The following is a 25341-nucleotide window of genomic DNA, read 5'->3' on the forward strand; positions in this document are numbered from 1 at the left end:
CTCTTTCTGAACAGGGCGGAGGCCTTCACTGGGGCATGTGGGGACCACCAGGCGGACGAACACTTGGAGCGAAACGCTCCCTTCGGCTGTGTACTGCAACAATACAACAGGGTTCAACGGTTCAACGGTATACAAGCACTTGACAGTGATACCTTCTCTCTTTCTGAACAGGGCGGAGGCCTTCAATGGGGCATATGGAGACCACCAGGCGGGGAGGACACTTTGAGCGAGACACTCCACTTCGGCTGTGCGCTGTAACCAGGTAGCAGGATTTAACTATTCAACAGCATATGAAACATTCAGTTGAAATACCTTCTCTCTTTCTGAACAAGGCGGAGGCCTTCCATGGGGCATGTGGGGACCACCAGGCGGGGAGGACACTTTGAGCGAGACACTCCACTTCAGCTGTACACTGTAACAATGTAGCAGGGTTTAACCATTCAACAGTAGATGAAACATTCAGCTGCAATACCTCCTTTCGTTCTGAACAGGGCAGCGGCTTTCGATAGGAGCGTATGGAGACCACCAGGCAGAGAGGATGCTTTAAGCGAGACACTCCGCTTCAGCTGTACACTGTAACAATGTAGCAGGGTTTAACAGTTCAACAGCATATAAAACATTCAGCATTAACAGAGCCGGGCTGTCTCAAAATGGTAAGTTGGGCACTCGATATATCAAAACCTTCCTTGGAGACAGCGGGTGAAAGACTGTAAGGAGAGAGTGCACAGCAGACTACTATTACTTCTCCACACGATGAACTTCACTCCAGAACACAAACCGTGTGAATCGTCACTTCAGGCACTGCATTCCACTCGCACACCGTGCATTCGGGCCAGCACTCACCCACCGGTCTTTCTCCCACCAGATCAACTCTCGTCTCTCGCAAGGGCTCAACTTCTCTCCGAAGACAGCAGAAGACGGGTGCAGCGATCGTCACATTCAGCGAGGAGCGGACAAAAGTTGGAGACAGATCAACAATTCACTCGGTGTACTAATTCACTCGTGCCGCACACTTTCCAAACTCTCAACACCACTTCAGTGTTAGTGCATATAAACAACGGATCCAATACTCATCACTTTGCGTCTTTCCCACTGCTGACGATATTCCTTGGGTTTTTCGCTGACAGATACTTCACTCTCTTCTCTCCACTTCTCAACTTCGATCTTCACCCGCTTCATAGCCCAGCCTCAATAAAAGAACAACCCGTCGACAAAAACACAGTATCTCACGGGAGGAGAACCCCCAGGCGGGGAGGAGAACCACCAGGCAGTCTCCTTCCTCTCTATTTTTAAAGCCCCATCTCAATACGTATCCCTCTCACAACACTCTCTGTATTTACTCCACACCTGCTGTCAATCGGGCAATTGGCCTTGCTGCCATGGCAACAGATTCGCAGTGCAATAGAGACGGGTGTCCACTGGAGGTCTCCACAACAACACTGCATCACAAGGACTTTAGTCTTTTCTCTAATTTTTGTCACACCGTGACACTAATACTGGGTGGTAAACCGGTTTCAGTTTCGAGACGATATGTATTTTTCATAAACTCATACCGGTGCGTTGCTGAAACAGCTGCTGTCTCTATTCAATGGCCATGAAGAGCGCTATGTAGAGTGTGTAGAGAGCGGACCGCTATTAAATACATACCCTTCTTACACTAACAACTTTATAACACAACAATAAATAACACAAAAACTAACTCTCTTTAATACTGCAAATACCATGTAGAGCATTTGATTCCCGAGATGCAGAATCACAGAATTGTGGGATGAATAAATCAAAAGTAGGTCTGTACAAATAATCAGATATAGATGCAGACTAGTGTCTGTGAATATTAAAGCTCAAAAAGACTGCTGTTGAAATATGAAGTGTGTATGTTCTGCCGTGTCTGTGTGAAAGAGCGCTGCAGTTTCTTCTAAAGAAACTAAAAATCTCAAAAACTTGCAAACCAAATATAAAACAGAGCTAAAATTATACTTGGTGTGATGACAAAAATGGTTTTGATTCTGAAGAGACTGCCGGTAAGAGGAAATCTAAGCACTAATAACTGCGTTTGGTGGCTTCGTGTAAATGTGCATGTTATGGACTTGGATATTTATCATTGTTATTTTGGTATCTGTGATTAGGTTAGTGTTTAAATTGCTGAACCTAAACGCCTAGTAGTGTTAACAATCATTTAAAAAAGTATATTATCAAGAAATTATTAATATATTAGCTTTTTGCTAAAATGAATGTTCTGTCTAAAATTCACTGTCTTAATGTGAAATCAATTCATTTGTTAGAATATTTATTATGGTAAACATGGTTAAATTCCCTTCGAATGAAATACAAATCTGGTGATTAAAGCTAACTCTTTGAAAACTTATTTGCTATGGTGTAAAATAGTATTAATAAAAAGAAATAGTATTGTGCTAACGCTTACTAAATTAAACCCGTATAAATTATGTACGATGTGAAATTGTGGTGTTTTAATTCATGTGCATTGCTGTAAATATTTACACTGCTTTGTTGTGTGTGGTTTTAAAGGTTTTTCACCTACTGAAAATTCTACAATAAATTGAGAAAAGGCAACTTAAGTCTCATTCTTGTTCAATTCAGAAGTAAGGAACCGCTTTCAAGTGTGGGACCCGTGCAACTTAGAACATTTGACAATATCAACCTCCCTCTACTGAACATTTGTTGAAAATCTGTACCATTTCATAGTTGAACTGTTTATCTAAATGTGATGAAGTGCTTGAATGTTTCTAACATGAATGTTCTTCAGCATCATGAATGAATGAAGAATAAACACCAACCTCTTTGTTCTTCAGGATCTTCAGTGTGTTTCATTCTGCAGGGTTCTGGATCACTCATGTTCTCACTGTCCTCTTTAATAAACTCAGTCTTTGCAGATTTCAGCTCTTCCTGATGCTCTGATGCTTGTCTTCACTTTGTAGAATGATGGGAATTTACAGCATTTATTGGAGAATTGCAGTGGGAGGAGCTTCCCTGATGATGTAATTGCTGTGGGAGGAGCTTCACTGATCACGTGACTGCTGTAGGAGGTACAAGTAATCTAAATACTGTAATTTAATTAAAGAGATTACTCTTAATTCTTCTGTAATTTAAAGTTAAATCTGATGTAATTGCATTAGACTATAGAACAATTCTGTATATTTAACATACATTTTTAAAAGGTATGTTTTTAATGTAACCTTCTCCCTCTACACACTTTGGTCAATTCAAGAATAATTTATGCAATTGTATATTGTTTATTTGGAAGCATTAAAAGTGCAGTTTCTTGTCTCTCCTTGTATTGTTCAAGTGGTTGAGATTGATGGGATTTAGTAATTAGTAATAAGTAGACCAATAACTTATAAAGATAGTCATTATTACATTAATCTAATTACACTGTTGAATGTGTCTGTCATGATTCTCATAGAAGCAGAGACGGTAGTCGGATCTAAATGCAGCAGTAGACTTTAATTGACTCAGAACAGGATAAACTCAGAACGGGAAACAGGTTCACATACACAGAACCTACGTACAATAACTGACCAGGAACAAGAGAGCACACAGGGTTTAAATACACAGAAAGGAACGGGACACAGCTGGGGCAAATGAGAACAAAGAGAGGGACCATACAAACTAACAAGACAACACACCTGAAACAAGGAAACTAATGATTAAGCAAGCTGGGATAATTGAATACAATAAGCACCGGCAGAGTCAAGAAGACTGAATGAAATAAAACAAAGTCCAAACACAAACAGAAACATGACAAAAACAGAACCTGGTCGTCACAGTGTCATTTGTAGTTAGTAATTAATAACTATTTTAGAGTAACTTGCCTAACTGTTATAATATCAGAGGTGAAACTGGAAGAACAGTATGTTATTCAACCTAATTTTAATTTTCATTTAGATGCAATCCTGCAGGCATTAAAAGAACATGGCAGCAGCTGAAAATTATATATATATATATATATATATATATATATATATATATATTATTTTTTTTTTTTTTTTTTTTTTTTTTTGCTGTATACTCTTTTTGTCTTTTATCCATAATGCTAATTGGCACAATTAATAATGTATCTGTCTGTCTATCATTAAACAATATATGCAATTTCACACATTTTTATTTCTATTTATAATATTATTCTGTTTAAATTATTTTATTTAAATAAGGGCAAATATCTAGAAAGTAGTAAATAACTGTAAGAAAAGCATTTGACCGAAAAAATACATTTGTATTTGTAATCAACAAATCCCCTCAGTCTGCTGACACCAATGAAATGAGCTTTAAGTGTCAATTTACAGGAGATCTGAAGACATCAGCATAATAAATGAGGTGAAAACAGGAACTATTGTCATGAAATAAAGAGTGTTTTCAGCAGATCTGTTAATATTGATGAGCCTCAGACTATCAACACTCATTCAACAAGCCATTCAGGATCATCAGCAGATCATCTCACTTTATTCTGAGTGTTTGCTGTTAGAAACACATTATTTGAGTCAGGATACATGATAAAAGCCTGTTAAACTGCTCTATTGAAAGACAATAAGAGTAATTTCTCACAAAATGACAGATAAAACGTCAAAAACACACTATGACACTCATCTTCATCATCCACTACAGCTAAATAACTACAGCAGCATATTATCACCTCTGTCTAATTCTGACCATAATACTGTTCACTTGATCCCTATTTCCAAGACCGCCCTAAAGAGCTGCAAACCCCTGGTTAAATCTATCAATGTATGGTCAGAAGACAGCGTAGAAACACTGAAAGACTGTTTTTATGCACAGACTGGGACATTTCTTTAGTGAGCGAAGCCTGGACCTTTCCTCAGAAGTTCCCACAGATTACATACAATTCTGTTCTGATGCTGTGATCCCAAAACGGAATCTAAAAGTATTCCCAATAATAAGCCTTATATTACAAAGGAGGTAAAGGGTTGTATAAAAAAAAATAAAAAAAAACAATCAGGCATTTAGGATCAATGACCACTTAAAACTTAAAGGGACACTTCACTCATTTGCATTAAGCTTTGTATCGTTAGAAACCCAGTCATATTTTTGAATGGTCTTGCATTATTCCCTCATTTTACCCTGGGACGGGAGAAATACGTATTTCAGTGTTGCAGTTCCTGTTTACAATGATGTAAAAATCCCATATCTTTGTAGAGGAACATACACTCATTCCTCATTTTTCCAGGGGGTGGGACCCGTCTGCAGCAAAGAATTTCAATGCCTATTTCTCCTGGACGAAATCTCTGAATCAGACGAGGACACGGACGTTTGTGTTGGGAACCATCCTAGTTTCGCACCACATATGGACAGCGGCGTCCTGGAGACATATTTCAGAATCCGGTGTTCTAGATTAGTGGGAGTGGCTTGCGGATCTGTGCAATGTGGTGCATTGTGGGAGTTGTTGTCTTCCATACAAATGCACCCTAAAGTTACTTTCTGTCTTTCCTCGGTCAAGAAATTTATGTTACATTTCGACTACATATATGACCAACTTTCAATAAAGATTAATGTTCCCACGGGTGAAATACTCCTTTAAAACTGTACAAAAGGAGTTGACCCAAAAGCTCAAAGAAGCAAAGGAACATCATAGGGAGTTGATAGAGAAAAACTTCAAAACTATGAACTCTAAAAAACTGTGAGACTCAATGAGGATAGCAACAAATATGAAACATTGCATGTCATAGATGAACTGACAAAAGCAAATTAGTTGATTTATTTTTACAAGAGGTTTGACAATCATGTTTTCTCGGTTCAATGTGATATGGTGCTTGACAGTATTGTTATTGATGATGCTGATAGGTTTGAGATTGACCCTAAATCCAACAACAAGGTCTTCAAGCAAATCAGTGTAAACAAGGCCACAGGTCCAGACGGCATCTCTGCTTTTCTACTAAAACATGTGCAGATGAACTGACCCCTGGCAGAGGTCCCTACAGTCTCACACTGTACCAACACAATGGAGAAAGGCCATTATTATACCTGTCCCTTAGAAGCCCTGCCCACAGGAGAATAATGATCTTATCTTGGGATGAAGTGCATAGAAAAGCTTATTATGAGCAAAGTAAAGCTACTGTAGATGTAGGCCCACAGTTAGATCCTTATCAGTTCGCATACAAAAATCGGAGAGGCACTGATGATGCAATCAACTGTTTAGTTCACCTAGTTACTAAACATCTTGAGAATTCGAGGGTCTATGATAGATTGTTGTATATTTTAGTTGGGCCTTTATCACTCTGCAGCCTCACATTCATTTGGAAACGCTGCACCAGATGAATGTCAACCCCATTGCTATTAAGAGATTCATTCACTCATTTCTGACCAGATGTAGTCAGCCGGTTAGGGTGAACAGAACATTGTCTGAACCTTTAACCATCAGTACTGGTGAGTCAGTTCTCCAGTCCTCTTCACATTATTCACCAGTGAATGTACATGCAGTACTGTTGATAATTATATGTTTAAGTTCTCTGATGATACAGCTATCCTGTGTCTCATATTTGACACATCAGATGTAGTTAAATATAAATGTGAGGTTCAGAATTTTGTCCAGTGGTGTGACACCCATTTTCTTAGCATTAATATGAAGAAAACAGTGGAGATGGTGTTTAATCCCAAGTCTATTGGAGACCATTCACCAGTGGTCATTAACAATCAAAATATAGCCCAGGTGGACTTTTACAGATATCTGGGCATCTACATTGATAATAAACTGACATGGAGTGTTTAGGTACAAACGTCTGTACTAGGGTCCTATACTAGTTCTTCATAGGCTTGGGGGTCTTTAGTGTTAACCAGAAAGTGCTGCTTCTCTTCTACCATGCTGTAATTGAAAGCATTCTGCTGTATGGTATTTCAGTCTGGTTTGGCAATCTCAGTGTACAACTGAAAGCTCAGTTTACACGGATAACACAAAGAGCCATGCAAATGATGGGAGTCAAGCAGCATCCCACACTTCAGACTCTTTTTGACAAAACAATTATTAGACAGGCTCAGAAAGTTATTTCAAACCCTACTCATGTCCTTCACCCTGAGTACCAGCTTCTTTCCTCAGGCAGACGCTTCAGAGTCTCTCAGTGCAGGCTCAATGGCTTTAAGAAATCATTTGTCCCTCTGTCTATTAAGCTAGTGAATGCCTGAACTAGTTGATGCACAAAATCAATACCCCGATAAAGAGGTTGACTGGCAAAAAGTATTTTATGTATTTTAAAAATACAAAAATACTCATCTTAAACATATTTAAATACAAATTGCATTTGATTTTTTTCCAAAGGCTTTAAAATACAAGATAATATTTTGTATTTCAAATACGTATATTTAAATACATGTATCTGAAATACTGCCAATCCCTGCTGGCAACACTGTTGCCAGTAGTTTACTGTAAAATTTTGTTTTTTGGGTCACCGTTGTGCTGAAGAGTAGAACCTGTGATTCAGTCCAGGAGAAGATCTAGAAACATTGATGATTTGCTGCATGCTGCTTTATTTAACAGGCAGTGACTGTGTAGTTGCTGGTCCAGTGGAAATCTTTTTATGTTCAATAGTTTTTTAGTGGCCTCAAATGAAATAATTTCACAGTAATACTTTGCTCACATTATTTATGCATTCAATATATAATACATTTAAATGACAGTTGGTCAATTTAAGGCAGTTGGTTTCTCCAAGTGAAATTAGTAAACTTGAGCTTTAATTTAGTGCATTTTTACAGTAACATACTATAGATTACAGTAAAGAACTGTACAATTAACAGTATATTACTGGTAACACTGTTGCCAGTATTTTACTGTAAAAAAAAAAAAAAAACCTGGTAAGGTCTAACAGTGTATTGTGTTTTCAATTGTGATTCATTTATGACAAGAGAGCACCTCAAAAAATCTAAATCATACCAGGAGTTCTGGCCTTTGTTACAAAAAGTCGACGCACACACTTTTAATAATGGAAACTTTGGTTCCCTTTCATCCTGGGAACTCTGACGTGTTGTCGGGGGAGTTCCCTGATGAATTGGGATCCCGCTAGCGAGCCAATTGCCTTCGAGAGAATTAAAACAAGCCAATGGACATTGGCATGCAAGATTTGCATTCCAGAGTCCGCCTACCAGCGCGGGAATTAAATGCGGAAGTAAACCTTGCGTCAATGCTTTTTGCTTCGGAGCCATCCAGTGTCTCTGCTGAGCTGCTGTTTGCCGAAGAGTGTTTTCAAAACGAGTCTTAACAAGCGGAAGAAGAAGAAGAGGTTGAAATCTCTGGTGCTGGTGTGACGGCGCTCTAAGCGATCATCGCGTCCCCGCTGCTGACTGAGTACATTTCTCTCTGAAAAAAAGAGCCGTTTTCACGACTGGTAACGGGTGGGTGCAGCACACGGGCTTGCAGTTTCCCCGTTGTGTCTGCCACGTGGTCTCTTGGCGCTTCGGCGTGGAAAGAGTATTTCTTTTTTTCTCTTCTCTCTTCTTTCTTTCTAAAAGAGCTTGCGGGTATTTAAAAAATGCGTCCTTTTCAGGATGTCATATCACCCGTGCGTTTCTGGATGCGGTCGACTTCTCCCTCAGGAAGATGGCCATAAACACTGCTTCTCGTCTATGGGCTTAAGACACGCTGAGGCAGCGTTTGTGGATGAGTGGATGAGCCTCGTGCGGTTCCGGTTGTCTCCTTCGGGGCGCCGCCTGAGGACCAGATGTCGATCGCGGCATCGAAGCGTTCCTGAGACAGGCGACATGAACGAGGACACGGATGCTGCTCCACGGGAGGGTGCACCTGCACACCTCCTTCCCCTGGGGGAGGGCCGGGCGGAGAATCCTTTGTTGGTTTTTCTTTCTGTTCTGGTACCTACATATTCAATAAAAGAGCAGTTTCTACTTCCTCCTCCAAGTCATCCATGGCCAAAACTGGTGGGCACACAGTCTCCCCCGTCCAAGAGGGCCAGAATGGCAGTGTGTGCCGCCCCCAAGCGTTGCTCCCGTTACCCTCTTCCCAGCTTGCGGATAGCAGTAACACAGCCTTGGCTGCGTCGCTCCGGTCTGCAGCTGGGCCTGGAGGCGCAGAGACCAGGACACGAGGAGTCAGGGCCTCGTTCCTCGTCTCTCCCCCTCCCCTCGCCACGGGACAGCCCACAGCAGAATGTCCACGGGCCTTCTCTGCCGTCTCCCCCCCGGAGGAGGCAGGTGACCCCACCCTCGGTCGCGACAATGCCACCGGAGCCAGGTCCCTGTCCTCCACCTCGCTGCCCCTCCGCGGGTACGCTGGTGGTTTGGGTGGGTTTGTTGGGATGGTATCTAGAAGCCTGGCTAGCGCTTTCGGGTCCGTCCCGATGGCTCATCCGCACCATTCGGTTCGGCTATGCAATTCAGTTTGCAAGCCGGCCTCCCAAGTTCAGGGGCATCCACTTCACCCGTGTGCGGTCACTGGATGCCCCTGTCTTGCGGAAAGAGATCGATGTCCTGCTGGCGAAGGACGCGATCGAGCCGGTCCCTCCCCAAGAAAGGCAGTGGGTTACAGCCAATCCTGGATCTGCGAGTTTTGAATCGGGCCCTGCACAAACTCCCATTCAAAATGCTCATGCAGAAGCGCATCTCCGAATGCATCCGTACCCAGAAATGGTTTGCTGTGATCGACCTGAAGGACGCATACTTTCATGTCTCGATTCTTCCTCGACACAGACCGTTTCTACGGTTTGCTTTCGAGGGTCGAACGTATCAGTACAAAGTCCTACCCTTAGGGCTGGCCCTGTCGCCCCGTGTCTTCACGAAAGTCGTGGAGGCGGCCATTGTTCCCATGAGAGAACAAGGCGTGTTCAAGTGGCTCATTCTAGCTCACTTGCGAGATGTGTTCTGCGATCACAGGGACATGGTGCTTCGGCATCTCAGCCGGTTGGGGCTTCAGGTCAACTGGGACAAGAGCAAACTCTGCCTCGTGCAGATGATCTCTTATCTCGGTATGGAACTGGACTCGGTCGCCTGGACTGCATGCCTCACGGAGGAACGCGTCCAGTCAGTGCTCACCTGCCTCACGTCCTTTCGAGGCAGGACAGCGGTTCCACTGAAACAATTTCAGAGGCTCCTGGGGCATATGGCAGCCACAGTCGCAGTAACGCCGCTCGGCCTGTTACATATGAGACCGCTTCAGCGCTGGCTTCATGATCGAGTCCCGAAGTGGGCGTGGCAGAGCGGCACGTTCCGGGTCAAAGTGACCCCGCACTGTCGCCAAACCTTCTCCCCATGGTCGGATCCTGCGTTTCTTCGGGCCGGAGTGCCCTTAGTCCAGGTTTCCAGGCATGCTGGGGTTTTCACAGATGCCTCTGCCATAGGTTGGGGGGCCACATACAAAGGGCATGCAGTCTCGGGTCTGTGGACAGGGCCCCAGCTGCATTGGCTCATCAACTGCCTAGAGTTGCAAGTAGCACGCCTAGCTTTGTGTCACCTCAAGGGGTTTCTCAGACACAAGCACGTACTGGTCCGTATGGACAGCACTGCGACCGTTGCGTACATCAACCATCAAGGTGGTCTACGCTCCCGTTGTATGTCACGACTCGCCTCCCCCTCCTCCTATGGAGTCAGAAGCATCTGAGGTCGCTTCGTGCCGTTCATATTCCAGGGGCGCTCAACCGTGTGGCAGACAAGCTTTCACGGCAGCCTCCCCTAGCAGGAGAATGGTGACTCCATCCCCAGACGGTCCAGCTGATTTGGAGTGTCTTTGGAGTCGCACAGGTAGAACTGTTTGCCTCTCCAGACACGACCCATTGCCAGTGGTTTTACTCCCTGACCGAGGGGACCCTCGGCACGGACGCCCTGGCTCACAGCTGGCCCCGGGACCTGCGCAAGTATGCATTTCCCCCAGTGAGCCTTCTTGCACAGACCCTGTGCAAGGTCAGGGAGGACAAGGAGCAGGTCCTTCTAGTGGCGCCGTATGATATGATGCAGAGGAGGAACATTGATTTCCTCTGCCTTCAAGAGACAAGATGGAAAGGAGGGAAGTCAGGAGGAAAAGAGATTAATCTAGGATAAGGGTACAAATTGTACTACAGCGGAGGGCTAAGACCACGGAACGGCGTGGGAATATGCTTGAGTGAGGAATGGCAGGATAAAGTGATAGAAACAACCAGGAAATCAGACAGAATAATGGCAATGAGGCTGGTAATGCAGGACAAGACATATAACATAGTGACATCGTATGCACCACAACAGGGCCGTGAGGAAGAAGAGAAACAGAAATTCTGGAACCAACTGGCACAGGCTATCAACAACATCCCACACACAGAAGAACTGATCCTGGCAGGTGACCTAAACAGACATCTCAGCACAGATAGAGAGGAGTATGTAAGATGGCACGGAGGAAAGACAAGAGGGCAGATAAATGAAGGGGGAAAGACAATATTGGACTTTATGAGAATAACAGTCCTTGTGTTGGTGAACACCTTCTTCGTCCATGGAGAAGAGCAGACCTATACATTCAAGAGTGGACCAAATCAAACGGTGATTGACTACATCACTGTGAGAAGAGAAAACCTGAGGACCATCAAAAACTGCAAAGTGATACCCGGGGAGACAATAGCACCACAACACAGACTGCTAGTCATGAACATGTATGTACAGCAGAGGAAGAGCAAAAGAAGGAAAAGAACAAATAAAACGAACTGGTGGAAACTAAAGACAGAGAAGGGCGGCGAACTGACAACAAAGTTAATCGGAGATGCTAGAGGAGAAGATGACCGGTGGTGACTTGAGATGGGAGGACACGTATCCCAAGGTAATGGAAATGGCAAAGGATGTACTTGGAGAGAGCCGAGGAGGGCAGTACCTGGAGAAAGAGTCATGGTGGTGGAATGAAGTGGTACAAGTAGCAGTAAAAAACAAAAAGGAAGCATTCAAGTTGTGGAAAAGAACTAGAGACGAGCATGATAGGGAGGTGTATACCAATCTGAACATGATATCAAAATCAGAAGTAGCTAAGGCAAAAGTGCGCGCTCACTCTACTGGAGGTGTTGCCGCTTCCTGGGCTTTGGCTCAAGGGGCCTTACTGACAGACATCTATAGAGCTGCGGGCTGGGCGACACCGAACACGTTCGCTAGATTCTATAGCCTACGTGTGGAACCTGTTTCCTCCCGAGTACTCGCTACGGCCAGTGGTGCAAGGGAATAGGTTGTGCTATGCTACGCCATTCCGCCTCTCAGCCGGATACGTGCGTCCTTTGCTCCATATGGCACCCAACGTCTGTGAGCCTTGTGAGTTCCTCCTTCACTCCTCTGGTGCCAGGTGTGGGGCGGACCGCCCGACGCCAGGTCTGCTACCTCTAGTAGGAGTTGCTAGTAGACTGGGTGTTTTTCCAGTGGTCTCTACGGTGACCCATGATGCCATGTGCAGTTCAGCCGTGTCTTCCCCTTGACAGACTCGTTCTGTCGTCCCTGTTGAGTACGCTCCCACTTCCCTCGGTTTGGGACCACCTCAGGGACTGCCATATGTTTCATTATCCCACTGGGCTAGTACATATGTGTATTCCAGGCCCCCAACTGGGCTGGGCGCTGGAAGGGGCCAGCACCATGGCGTTTTATATATATATATATATATATATATATATATATATAATCCTCTAAAATATAATATTATCTTTTTTAATACAGTACATCACATATTTTAGTAGTTATCATAAATTAGGTATCATTCGAAAGCTTACGAGCTCAGAATTCATCCTGTGAAACCCGATTTGAAATTGGACGTTGCGTTACCATAGAAACGGTAATCTAAATTATTTTAAGCATTTGATTGCCCCAAAAGGGCGACGTATCCTGGGGGATGCAAAATTAGAAATAAAAGTCATGAAATTGTACTATTTGTGATGGAAAATAGCAATAAACTAATTTCCTGATGCCTTTTTAGGGTTAAATTAGCCTACATATTATTATTACGTTCTTAAAATAGCATTAAAATAATAATTTTTCAATGAAACAATTGGGTTATAATTATTTTTAAAGTATTTAAATGGTGGCTGTCATTTAACAGATTTATTCAAACATACATTAAATATGGAAGAACAGATTAAGTAAAAATAATAATAATGATGATGATATTCAATACAGTGCATATATTTAGCAAAATGTACTTCTAAGTTCACTTTTCTTGCTGACTATTGAATGATTGGTCATTGAATAGCTTTTCTGAGGTGTGACGTTATGTGACATTATTTACACGCTAAGTAATCTTTCAACATACTTTCTGATGGTTATTCCCGTTTATTTTGTACTGTAACTAGTAGTAAAGAGGAAAAAATGACCGGTTCATGTATGCTGCAACTTCGCCACATTAACTCTTTCCCGCCACTGAGAAAACAAGTTTATGTTTATTTTTTGTGTGTGTGAAACATACATACATTCAAGTGTTGATAAAAAAAGAATGCTTGAAGTTACCAAATTTTTACAAATATTTTTTTAAACAATATTAAACAAATATTTTTTTACAAAAGTTGTACAATATATTCTGGGGGCCATGGACATTTAGTGAAAATGACCAAAAATGCTAGCGGTACCTGGCAACTTTTTCAGTGACATGGAAAGATCTACGACTGCCAAAAAAAAAGGTTGTGACAGCTCGAGAGACGTCTAGTCTCAGTCCAGTCTATAGGAAATACCCCCCTCTTCGGATCTACACTGCAGATATGACATGTGTATCGTCTATATCAGGTCATAGGTTTATGATCTATACTGCATCCAGCCACCAGAGGGCGATCAAAATTTGGCCTCACTTTCAGGACATGTGCAGTGTTGATTTAAAAATCTTGCTTCCCCCTGTTGTTTGATTTCATGGAAGCAGACACCAGTGATTTTGCCAAGAGATCTCTTATTTATTTTATATAAGACATAGGAAGAAGAGACAATGGATAAAACGAAGGTCTTGATTCAGCAGCCTTTCCATCTCTTCCTGATTTTCAAACAGAAGGGCTTGGTTTTTATACCATTAGCCAACATCTCGTCATCTCTCTGCCATAGACAATCAGTTATTGTCTTATGACTATAATGTAACTAAAACAGTACATCACCAGAGAAACGTGGTTCCCATTAACAATGTATCTCCTTATGCTATGCCCGGTGAAAACACTGCACATACATTTCAGTCTAACTTCAACACACTCAAAGTCTCTCCTCCATGATTCACAAAATACAGTGATTACAAATGATTATAAATGTATATAAAAATTATAACACAGATACATAATACTACTGATTATGAATATTAATAAAATGTAATAATAATACTAAAACAATATTAAATAATGATGAGATTTGAGTCTTCATGCAGCACAATTTTTCTGAACAGACAAATCGCATGTGAAAATCAAACTGAACTAGATACCAATCAACCGACAAAATCTACTGTCGCTCAACGTGGCTGTTAGCAAACTAACTTAGAAGAGATTCTGTTGCTCAGCACATAAAGATGGACTAGTTACTGTGACTTCAGACTGTGATGATGTGGTTTCTCCACTGTGTGGATCTTCATGTGTCGCTTCAGGTGAGTTTTAAAATAGAAACTTGTTCCACACTGATCACACGTGTGCGGCTTCTCTCTGCTGTGGATCCTCTCATGTGTTTTCAGATCTGATGACAGTCTGAATCTCTTGTCACAGTGTGAACACTTGTAAGGTTTTTCTCCAGTGTGGATCTTCTCATGTGTTTTCAGATTTGCTAACTGACTGAATCTCTTGTCACAGTGTGAACACTTGTAAGGTTTTTCTCCAGTGTGAATTCTCTGGTGCACTTTTAAACTGTCCGCTCTAGTAAAAGTCTTCTCACACTCAAAGCACATGTACTCTCTCACACCAGTGTGAATTTTCTGATGTATTTTTAAACTGCACAGCTGTGAAAAACTCTTTCCACACACAGAACATGAATGCGGCTTCTCCTTCGTATGAACTGTCAGGTGTGTCTTCAGGGCTGATGCCTTCATAAATGTTTTTCCACATTGATCACATGTGAATGGCTTCTCTCCGGTGTGGATCCTCATGTGAGTCTTAAGGTATGCTGAATCTGTGAAAGTCTTTCCACATTGATCACATGTGAACGGCTTCTCTCCGGTGTGGATCCTCATGTGACTCTTAAGGTGTGCTGATTGTGTGAAAGTCTTTCCACATTGATCACATGTGAACGGTTTCTCTCCGGTGTGGATTTTCATGTGTCCTTTAAGATATTTTAAATGTGTGAAACTCTTCTCACATTGATCACATGTGAACGGCCTCTCTCCGGAATGGATCCTCATGTGACACTCAAGACTTAGTGTGTTTCTTAAACTCTTTCCACACTGATCACATGTTAACGGCTTCTCTCCAGTGTGAACTCTCATGTGACTCTTAAGGGACGATGATTGTGTGAAAGTCTTCCCGCATTGATCACATGTGAACGGCTTCTCTCCAGTGTGGATCCTCTTATGTGATTTCAGAGAATATGACTCACTGAATCTCTTGTCACAGTGTGAACACTTGTAAGGTTTTTCTCCAGTGTGAATTCTCTGGTGCTTTTTTAAAAGTTGAGCTGTAATAAAAGTCTTCTCACACTCAAAGCACATGTACTCTCTCACACCAGTATGTATTTTCTGATGTGCATGTAAAGTTTGCCGCAGTGAAAAACTCTTTCCACACACAGAACATGAATGCGGCTTCTCCTTCGAATGAACTGTCAGGTGTCTCTTCAGGACTGATGCCTTCATAAATGTTTTTCCACATTGATCACATGTGAACGGCTTCTCTCCGGTGTGAACTCTCATGTGAGTCTTAAGGTGTGCTGATCGTGTATAACTCTTCCTACATTGATCACATGTGAACGGCCTCTCTCCAGTGTGGATCCTCATGTGAAAATTTAACTCATATTTGGATATGAAATATTTTCCACACTGACTGCATTCATGTGGTTTCTCTCCAGTGTGGATTTGCATGTGCCTAGTGTGATGTTGTTTTTGTTTGAAACTCTTCCCACATTGATCACATGTGAACGGTCTCTCTCCAGTGTGGATTCTCATGTGAATCTCAAGATTTCGTTTGGTTGTGAAACTGTTTCCACACTGAGTGCAGGTGAAAGATTTCTTGGCTCTTGTTTTCTTTAAAAATGTATTTTTAGTCTTTGAGCGATTCAAAGGTTTTTCTTCAGTTTTGACATGATGTTCCTCCTCCACTTCACTCAGTTCTTCACTCTCCTCCTCCACTTCACTCAGTTCTTCACTCTCCTCCTCCACTTCACTCAGTTCTTCACTCTCCTCATTTTCGTCCATCAGGTCTGAAATGAAAGAAAAAAGGTGTAATTACATTTTCAGTACATCAAAATAATTCAAAGAGAGAAATATGAAGTGAAAGGACATAAAAATGAGCCCAATGTAATAGAAAAAGGTAGACTAATTTTAAATGCAAAGTCTCCGCGTTCAGCGCAAATCCCGCCCTGCAGCCGGAGCTTGAAGAGCCACCCTTTACTCTTTGGAAAAGTTATATATATATATTTTTTTTTTATATATGAGCAGGCCTACAAGCTGGGATTGGTAATGCTGCACTGTAATCATAGTTATTTATTTATATTTTTCATTATATTTTAGTATGTGATATTGGTTTGAGACAGAGTTTTTTATTTAGTGGAGAACTTTGCAGCAGTATTTTATTTCTTCTTATTTTTATTTATTTTTATATATATTTTATTAAAAAGTGTTTAAAAAAGTGTAAACAAATTGTTAAAAAAAAGTTTATAGTAATAAACAACCTACAGTTTAATGTTTGCTTTTCTTTCCCTTACTGTACCGAAAATGAACCGAACCGTGACTTTAAAACCGAGTTACGTACCGAACCGTGATTTTTGCGTACCGTTACACCCCCTAATATATACACACACTCTATATTTATTTTATTCGATATTTAATCAATTATAAATTAATTAGAAAACAAATCCTTCAAATAAACATATGCTTATACTTTAGATGGCTTCTTGAATCTGCATATTTATGATTCCAAGGATCCAAAGACAGGACACGCAGTATTCCAAAGAATGGGGTAATATGTCAGGAAAGAATAACTTATCAAGATAATTTATCAGTATACACAACAGAGCTGGTTGCAATTTTGTTGGCCTTGGAATTGGGTAGATTTAAATAACTCAGTGATTATATCTTTGTATGGTTTTGTTCAGATTTAATTCAGGTTTCTTTGGGTACCTGCACATGTTGGAGTGAATGGGGATGAGGAGGTTGATAAACTTTCAAAACAAACACTGAAACACAACAGAATATTACAAGTTCCATATAGCAAATCTGTTTCAGGCAAGAATGTAGTTGTTTAAAGTTAAAATCTGTGGTTTATTAATAAAGATAGCGCCTATTTGAAAAATGCATCTGACGTTTTCGGAGTTGTGAGATCCAGGCGAACACTGGGCGTTCAACGCTCTTTAACCACGACTGGAACAGCTTTTCCTCGGCTAGTCCTTCTGATGTTTGCCGCTGGCTCTGATGTCTCTAGTCTATTGGTTAAACATGAGATATAATTCGTCTTGTGTATAAATTGATCTTTGGTCTCATTAAAGGGGGGGTGAAATGCTATTTCATGCATACTGAGTTTTTTTACACTGTTAAAGAGTTGGATTCCCATGCGAAACATGGACAAAGTTTCAAAAATTAAATTGTACGTTTGAAGGAGTATTTCTGTGCCAAAAATTGTCCTTCCGGTTTGTCACAAGTTTCGGAAAGTTTTTTTCGAGTATGGGTCTGTGTGACGTCAGCTGGGGCGGAATTTCCTTATATGGGTCTTAACCCCCTGAGGTCTACGGTATCGCCGGCGATACCAGCTCGCTTTTTTTTTATTAGTGTAAAAGAAACTCATAAATACTCTGTTGACTTTGATTTTCCATAGGAGTTTCATACATCAATCGATTCTGTTAAATGTGTATTATTTTTGTGTATACTCACAATAAAAACAAAGTGTTGTGCTTTTTGCCAAATAAAGAAAAATAAACACGAAGCGAGTTCTGCCTCCTCTCTGTCAGTGAAGTCCATTCTGAAACGCGTCCGAAAATTAACAATAACTGAGCGAATACTCAGTCAAACAGGCATACAGACACACAGGCATGAAGCTTGAATTCTCTTCTTTTAAATGAAGTAATTTATATAAAAAACAAATATTCTCATCTTGTGAAATCTGTATTAAAAGAGAGTGATTCCAGTCGACCTAATTACAGCTAATTCAGATGTAATGTGACTCCGCCCACGGAGAGCGCGCGCTATTCAAACGCAAATGGCTGAGGCAATCCTGTGAACGCCCCCATCAGCTCGAGAAAACACACAAGTTTATTTAGATCATTACTTGTTTACACCGTCTTGCAGCGCTGTGAGGAATAATACTAATGGAAAATGTCCCTCAGAAGTGCGGGTATATCGAGGAGCGAGCTGAGGAATACTAGGAAGTTTTTTCCTTCTCACGTGAATTTCTTCACGTGGGTTTCTGTTTATGAATGAATAAACGGCAGAGATGCGCGCTGTTTACCACAGCTGGCAAAGACAGTTTAAATTTAAATCGCGTGTGTGAATGAATGATGATGTTTTAGCAAACTGCATTGCTATACTGAGATAAGTAAACATCGACTGAATGTTGAAATAAAATGTAGGCTATTTGTATAAGCAACGTATTAAACTGCAAATTAACAATATGCCCTAATATTTCATGAAAACAACGTTACAGTCAGACGAAATATGAAAGACAACATTTTGTTGACTAGATTTGGGTACAGTTTTTACTGTAGAATATACTGCCACATCAAATAAGCTTTTGTTTAGCAATTTCTATATATAAAATACTATTTTTGTCAAAAATAAAGTCATCAACTAAGATGTTAGCTGTGCCAATGTTGGTTATATTCAAACTAATGAATACATAGATAAAATGTAGGCCTATAATCATTTTTTTTACAAAGAAAGAGTACACTTGAAATATTGTTGAAATTGTAATTATTGTTGTAATTGTAACCGTTTTAATAAAATAGCAAAACATATTTACAAGATAGATGTAAGCAAAATCTTAAATGGTCAATATAAGTCTTCTTCTAAATATATCTTTTGTCCTTGCATTGTGGCTCAGTCAGTGTCACACCTGAGTGAATGGCTAATTATGCAGAGTGGGTGGGACATTGTATTCTAAGGTGTAAACCACTCCTCGTTCACGCCCCCTCGCATATTGGCTTTCCAAGCAAAACCTGTTTTACATCAATTTAAATCAATGTATGGTTTTATGTGAACGATAAAGCAAGACTATTTTCACATAATTTTGAAGAAAAAACTATAGGCGACGACATCCATTAGTCAAAAGTCTTATTGACACATATTTAGTATGTGTTTTGTGGCCTTATTTCAAAAACTTTAATTTTTAGTTTTTTCGATAACCACGCATAAACATTATTCTCTCAAAAATGAAAACATGTACATACATGTGGCTCACATATTATTGTAGTCCTGTTTGTGCTATATAGAGTGAATTTACACCTTTGCCATTAATATGTTTATAAGCAACTGAAAAAAGCACAAATGTCAGAGCATGTCAGAACACCCCCAGGGCCCAAAAAAACGCTCAGACTCCAGAGGGTTAAGGGCACTTCTCCGCCGGCGCGCGCGCACTCGTAGACCAGACAGAGAGAGAAGAGAGCAAAGCAGCGCTCTGCTCAGCTTTTGGGAAGTCAATGTCACCAAAGATGTGTGTTCTTGGTTGCCAGGGCAAGACAACCCTGCACATATTCTCAAAGAACCCAGCGTTAAGGGACCCGTGGATGGAGTTTGTTTTCCTGAGCATAAACGGAGTTGTGCAAGACTGTTTGTTCCCTGCATTTCGACGATGATTGTTTTATAAACAAAGCCCAGATCGACGGATTTGCAGATCGTCTAATGCTTAAGGATCGAGCAGTCACAATGATAAAGGTTCGTGGTCGTGATTGGAACCGGGCGGTGAGTAAAACTGGTAAAACTGCTTCAAATGTCTCTGTGTTGTTAGTGTAGCGCGTTAGCACACAGCTTTAGCTTCGCCCGCCCCCAGCCGCTCATTTTTTTCCGGAAAGACTCGGTGCAGCCTTTCTGTCTTTTATAAATATAATAAAACTAAATACTTTTTGGAGATATGAAGGATGCAATACTACTCTATAGGTACTCAAGATTAACAGGAGATTGAGTGAAAATGAGCATTTCACCCCCCCTTTAAACTTAGCGCCATTAGCTCACCTCTCTCTGTTCTGAACACAACCGACACAATCTTTACACGTCATCGACTCAGAATGCATTGTGCACGCAAAAAATAATGACTGCCTCCGTAGTTCAAATTCTGCAAAACACTGAACATTTTTTACATAACGGAAATATTTTATGTATTTATAACTATGTACTTTTATAGGAGAGAGCAATTATAGCATATTTAGGCCTACGTGTCTTAATAGTCGGGGTTCCTTTTAATACTGTGAACTTCAATTCAACTGTCTCTTCTTAAAGTGAACCAAAAAAAAAAAAAACTAAAACAATTTTAACTCAATTAAGTAGCCAATCACTGCATCGGCAACTACACTTAACTGCTTTTAAAGAAAGCAACATGCAGCAAATCATCAGTGTTTCTTGGTCTTTTGAAGCACAGGCTCTACTCTCAGACAACAGAAACCCTTTAAATTCTGGCATTAAACACAAACACATCAACCCCTATATAATCATGATATAAATCTTAATGGTAATCACAATATGTCAAACATTTTGGTGACATGGATGCAAAAAATGTCAAACCAGAAATATAATAAGTGTAAAAGAAAGCAGCTAATCTGACCTGATTTTTAGTTTGACCTTATATTGACAATCTATATGAAAGTTTCTCAAACCTCCCTTTACTGACCTTTTGTTGAAATGATGTACTCATTTCATAGTTTAAATGGGTCATGAGATGAGAAACCAAATTTCCCTTGATCTTTTGGTATATAAGAGGTCTTTGTACCATTAAAACTTCCTGCAAGTTTCATAGCTTTAGACGCCCTCCCCATTATAAACGAATCATTTATTTAATCAAGCTCTAAATACAGCTCGTTCTGGATCCATGGTAAGAAGTGACGTCACGGTACGAAGTGACGCACCAGTCGTTTGCATAATACCGCCTCCAGCACAAGACTACTGTGCCTCATAGTCATTTCGCATCGTCGCATGATTCGTTGTCACGCGCCCCACAGGAGTTCAGTCGTCGATGTGCAGCGAGTGGGTCTCTTTACAAGATTGCTATGGGGCCACCAAAGCCTTATTTGATCGGTGAGTGATGTGTAGAGACGATTGTGACAGGGCGCATGTTACTGAACGAGCAGAGCAGAGAGAGCGAGCGGAGCGAGAGCGCCCCGGCCGCGCGCGCGCACTCTCAAGCCTTGTTTATACTCGACGCAGCCGCAAGATCGCGAGGCGCGCGCGGCAAAAATGACGTCATTGCGTAGTGGGCGGTCTCGCGCGTTGGGTTCGCAAGACCCAATTTCGCCTGGCGGTGTGCACGGCACTTTTTGTAACATCGCGCGCGGCGCCGCATCCGAAGATGAACGATTTCGAGGCGACTTTGTCCGAGCTGGTACATCTGTACCAGCATGTTTATGATCCTTCCATGCGGGACCATAGAGACAGTCAGATGGCACAGAATTCCTGGAGGGAAATTGCGAAGACGTTGGGGAAGGAAGACGTATTTTGTCGAAAAGTTTGGAAAAATCTTCGAGACAAATTTGTCAAAGCCAAGTTTTAGCTGACATGCTTGCAAAAGTGGACCCAAGGAAGAAGCTTGATGTAAAGTTCAAGCTGAATCAGGTCCTTTTTGATGCACTGAGGGACAACGATGCATAGACTTTGTTTGCCATTACACACATTACAAAGTACTTAGAATTTTAAATAATACACAATAGATAAAAATTTTTTAATTCATTTACAAAAGAGATTTGTATTTATAGTTTGCTGTGAAATAAAAACAAAAACTAAAGATTTTATTTTGTGTTTGCATTTATAAATGTCTTCATAAATAAAAGTGAGGCAGTACACTGATGGTAACAGACAGTGATTAACCTCATTCTTTTGTCTCTATACACATAGAAACATTTACATTGATGGCGACCAATAAAAGCCTCTCATTTTGTGAATAGAAACACATTTCTATTAAGCACCCAGTTTGCACTTGTCTAAAGTAACTGCTTACATTTACAGTAGCAGAAGTTTGCCCTGCTGATAAAATTAAAGTTTAAACACTCTTCAATAAGGCTTCAGCTTGTAGTTTTGTATTACAAACTTAGTTACTGTAAATGCTATATTAACAAAAAATATTTTTATTAACATTGCCAAAGAGTAAAAAGGTAACGCATGTTTTTATGTTAGTTAATGCCACATGACTACATTAGTCAACATTTTAAGTGGATCTTAAAAGTTTATCAAAGTTGTCTTAAGACAGCAACAGGTATCATTCAAAAATAATTGTAGAATTTTGATGAAAGGTTTTGATCCACGCAAACTACTTCTTCACTGCTGTTTCCCGGTGGTTTAGAGGTAAATTACTCCGAGTTGCCCCCTGTCGTTTCAAAGAATAACACAACGGTGCGCGCGTCAAGTATAAATGCCTCGTCCGTCTGGAGAGGTGTGCACGCGGTCTGCGGTGACTCGCGCTCTTGCGGCTGCGTCGAGTATAAACCAAGGGGCAACATTCTGATCTGAAAAATGAAGCCTACCCGGAAGTGCGAAAAACTGCAATACATCGAAAATCCGCTAGGGGAAGGTCCCAAAAGGGAGCAAATGTCCATAGCCCCCATGTTAAAATGTCCGTTTTCACAGCATAAAATCATGTTTTTACAGGTTGGTCCCATGGACTTTTATTGGATTTTTCGATAGGTTCCGAGTGCCTGACAACGGCGAGGGTAGTGAATTTTTTTCTAACTCGTTAGTTTAGATAGTATTTAGATATAAAATGTATGACAATAAGGGCGTGGTTAACTTTGATTGACAGCTTGATTGACAGCTGAAAGGCAGAATGACAACATAAGAAGCGCCATTTTTTAATACAGTTGACATATAATACTACTGTTTCTGTATCATGAAATGTAGTTTTAAGAGTTTTTCAGGCGAGAATGTAGTTGTTTAAAGCTCAAATCTGTGGTTTATTTATAAAGATTTATGAAAATTGTATCCAGTTGTGAGATCCAGCGATGACCGGGCGCTCGGCGCGATGTACCCCGCCTGGAGCAGCCTTTCATCGGCTAGACGTTTTGAGGTTTGCCGCTGACTCTGGCGTCTCTGTAGTGGTTAAACATGAGATATAATTCGTCTTGTCTATATCTAACGGGCGATTTTTGGTCTCGTGGGCAATCGTTTTGGCTGAGGGGAAGTTTCATAACTTTATAAGCTATATTTAACTTGTACCGTTGTATGGTTAGACTAGATCGAGCGCATGACTTTTTATGTTTGACTGAATTGTTTGCTTTATTTGTATAGCTTATTGTAACTTTACCTTTTACTTATACTTTTATAATAGCTAATATTGATAAAACTGAAATTTAACAAAAAGAGACTGGGTTGAGTTTTGTCATTTTAAATTTTAATACAACGAAGATGATCTGTAATGTTGTTTAGTACAAATGCACATATTGCCTGGACCATATTAAAATGTTTAATATTTTTATATTATATTTAAAACGAAAAGAGGCAGGTTTGTGTTTTATATTTCGTTTTGTTATAAATAGGCAAACGTTATGTGCAGTGAATATAATCAATACGCGTTGCCTGAACCACATTTGTGTGGCTATAATGTTTAAGATTTCTTTAAATGAAAACGAAAAGAGTTAGTATGGTGTTTTATAACATATTTCGTTGCCTAAAATATACACAGAGATAACCGGAGTAGCAGAGCGAGCTGAGTGACGCGCGCTGCGTCAGAAGGTGGGCGGGGTTAGGGTTTCCCAAGATTTTCCAAGATGGCGCCGCCCATACCCCCCATAAACGGCTTCAAACCCGTTCTTCAGAAAGTCTATGGGTGACGTCACAGACGCTTTGTCCATATTTTTTACAGTCTATGGTATAAACAAGGCTTCACTGTCTTTCTCTCTCTCTCTCTCCCTCCCTCCCTCGCGCATATGCATCAAAATAACCCGTATTCAAGTGTTTCTGGTTACAAATCTGACATATTCATTCAAAATAGCTTCACACTGTCCATGTGGACACGGGGTAATCTATTCTTAGTTGTTAGTGGTGGACAGATGGTTCATTTTCTGGCTTTCTATATCTATGTTAATAACTGATGCATAAGCACTGACGTTAGCCAATCATAACAGTGGGCGTTAACACTGAACTCTTAAAGGGGAAACACCCTTAAAACAGACTGTTTGAATCAGAGGATGAGAAACAGGATGGGAAATGATCATAAATCACTACATTTTAAAGTTTTTTTTTGTCCAAAAAACTATAGTAATAATATAATTGTACCTAAGGCAACATAATAAAACAAAACAAAAAACCATGTCATGACCCCTTTAACTGTTTATCTAAATGTGATGAAGTGCTTGAATGTTTCTAACATGAATGTTCTTCAGCATCATGAATGAATAAAGAATAAACACCAACCTCTTTGTTCTTCAGGATCTTCAGTGTGTTTCATTCTGCAGGGTTCTGGATCACTCATGTTCTCACTGTCCTCTTTAATAAACTCAGTCTTTGCAGATTTCAGCTCTTCATGATGCTCTGATGCTCGTCTTCTCTTGTAGCTGATGGGGATTTACAGCATTTATTGGAGAATTACTGTGGGAGGAGCTTATCTGATGATGTAATTGCTGTGGGAGGAGCTTCACTGATGATGTAATTGCTGTGGGAGGAGCTTCACTGATGATGTAATTGCTGTGGGAGGAGCTGATCTGCCAAAATCAAAAATATATCAGTTACCGAGTTTGTTACTAATCGACACTTATAAGCATTTATGTTGGTCTATCAGAAATTAACTGATGCTCATTCAACTGGATCTGTCACTTCTTTAAAAATCGTCTTGAAAATAAACTTTATTAACCAAGTAACAAAGCCAAGCACTTTTGAAAAAGCAAATCCAGAGTCCAGTCTCAAACATACAGTATAGCCTACACCTCAAATGTAATCAATACGTGCGTTTTAAGCAGTGTACATGAGACTAAGGGCTTCACCTTATTTGAGCATTTCCATCCCTGAAATAGGCAGCCGGAAGTGTTGTACGTATAACCAGCAGGATAGCAGTGATGTGTGAACTGAATTTGGTGTGTTACAGTGAAGTTATTAGTTATAGTATAAAATATGCAAAAGCACATTTTATCAAACTAATAGTATGACCAGACGGAGGCCAATGA

At 40.7% G+C, this 25341-nt stretch overlaps 1 protein-coding gene across 2 annotated transcripts in view; it reads right to left on the reverse strand.

The window, feature by feature from the left end:
- Nucleotides 1–13811: 13811 nt before the first annotated feature.
- LOC309499043 (uncharacterized protein) overlaps nucleotides 13812–25341 on the reverse strand; it is a 95993-nt gene continuing 84463 nt past the window's right edge. The window contains exons 1-3 of one of the 2 annotated variants that reach the window (XM_082170058.1): nucleotides 25162–25304; nucleotides 24596–24882; nucleotides 13812–16257 (exon numbers count right to left, since the gene is read on the reverse strand). In XM_082170058.1, coding sequence (XP_082026184.1) covers nucleotides 14438–16257; nucleotides 24596–24653 — 1878 coding nt within the window. In that variant the 5' untranslated portion in view covers nucleotides 24654–24882; nucleotides 25162–25304 and the 3' untranslated portion in view covers nucleotides 13812–14437. Of the gene's footprint in view, nucleotides 16258–24595; nucleotides 24883–25161; nucleotides 25305–25341 lie in introns of those variants that run through there. The other variant, XM_082170059.1, reaches the window with a different exon arrangement.

Source organism: Leuciscus leuciscus, assembly GCF_965113295.1.
Source record: "Leuciscus leuciscus genome assembly, chromosome: 1".
Classification (NCBI taxonomy): domain Eukaryota; kingdom Metazoa; phylum Chordata; class Actinopteri; order Cypriniformes; family Leuciscidae; genus Leuciscus; species Leuciscus leuciscus.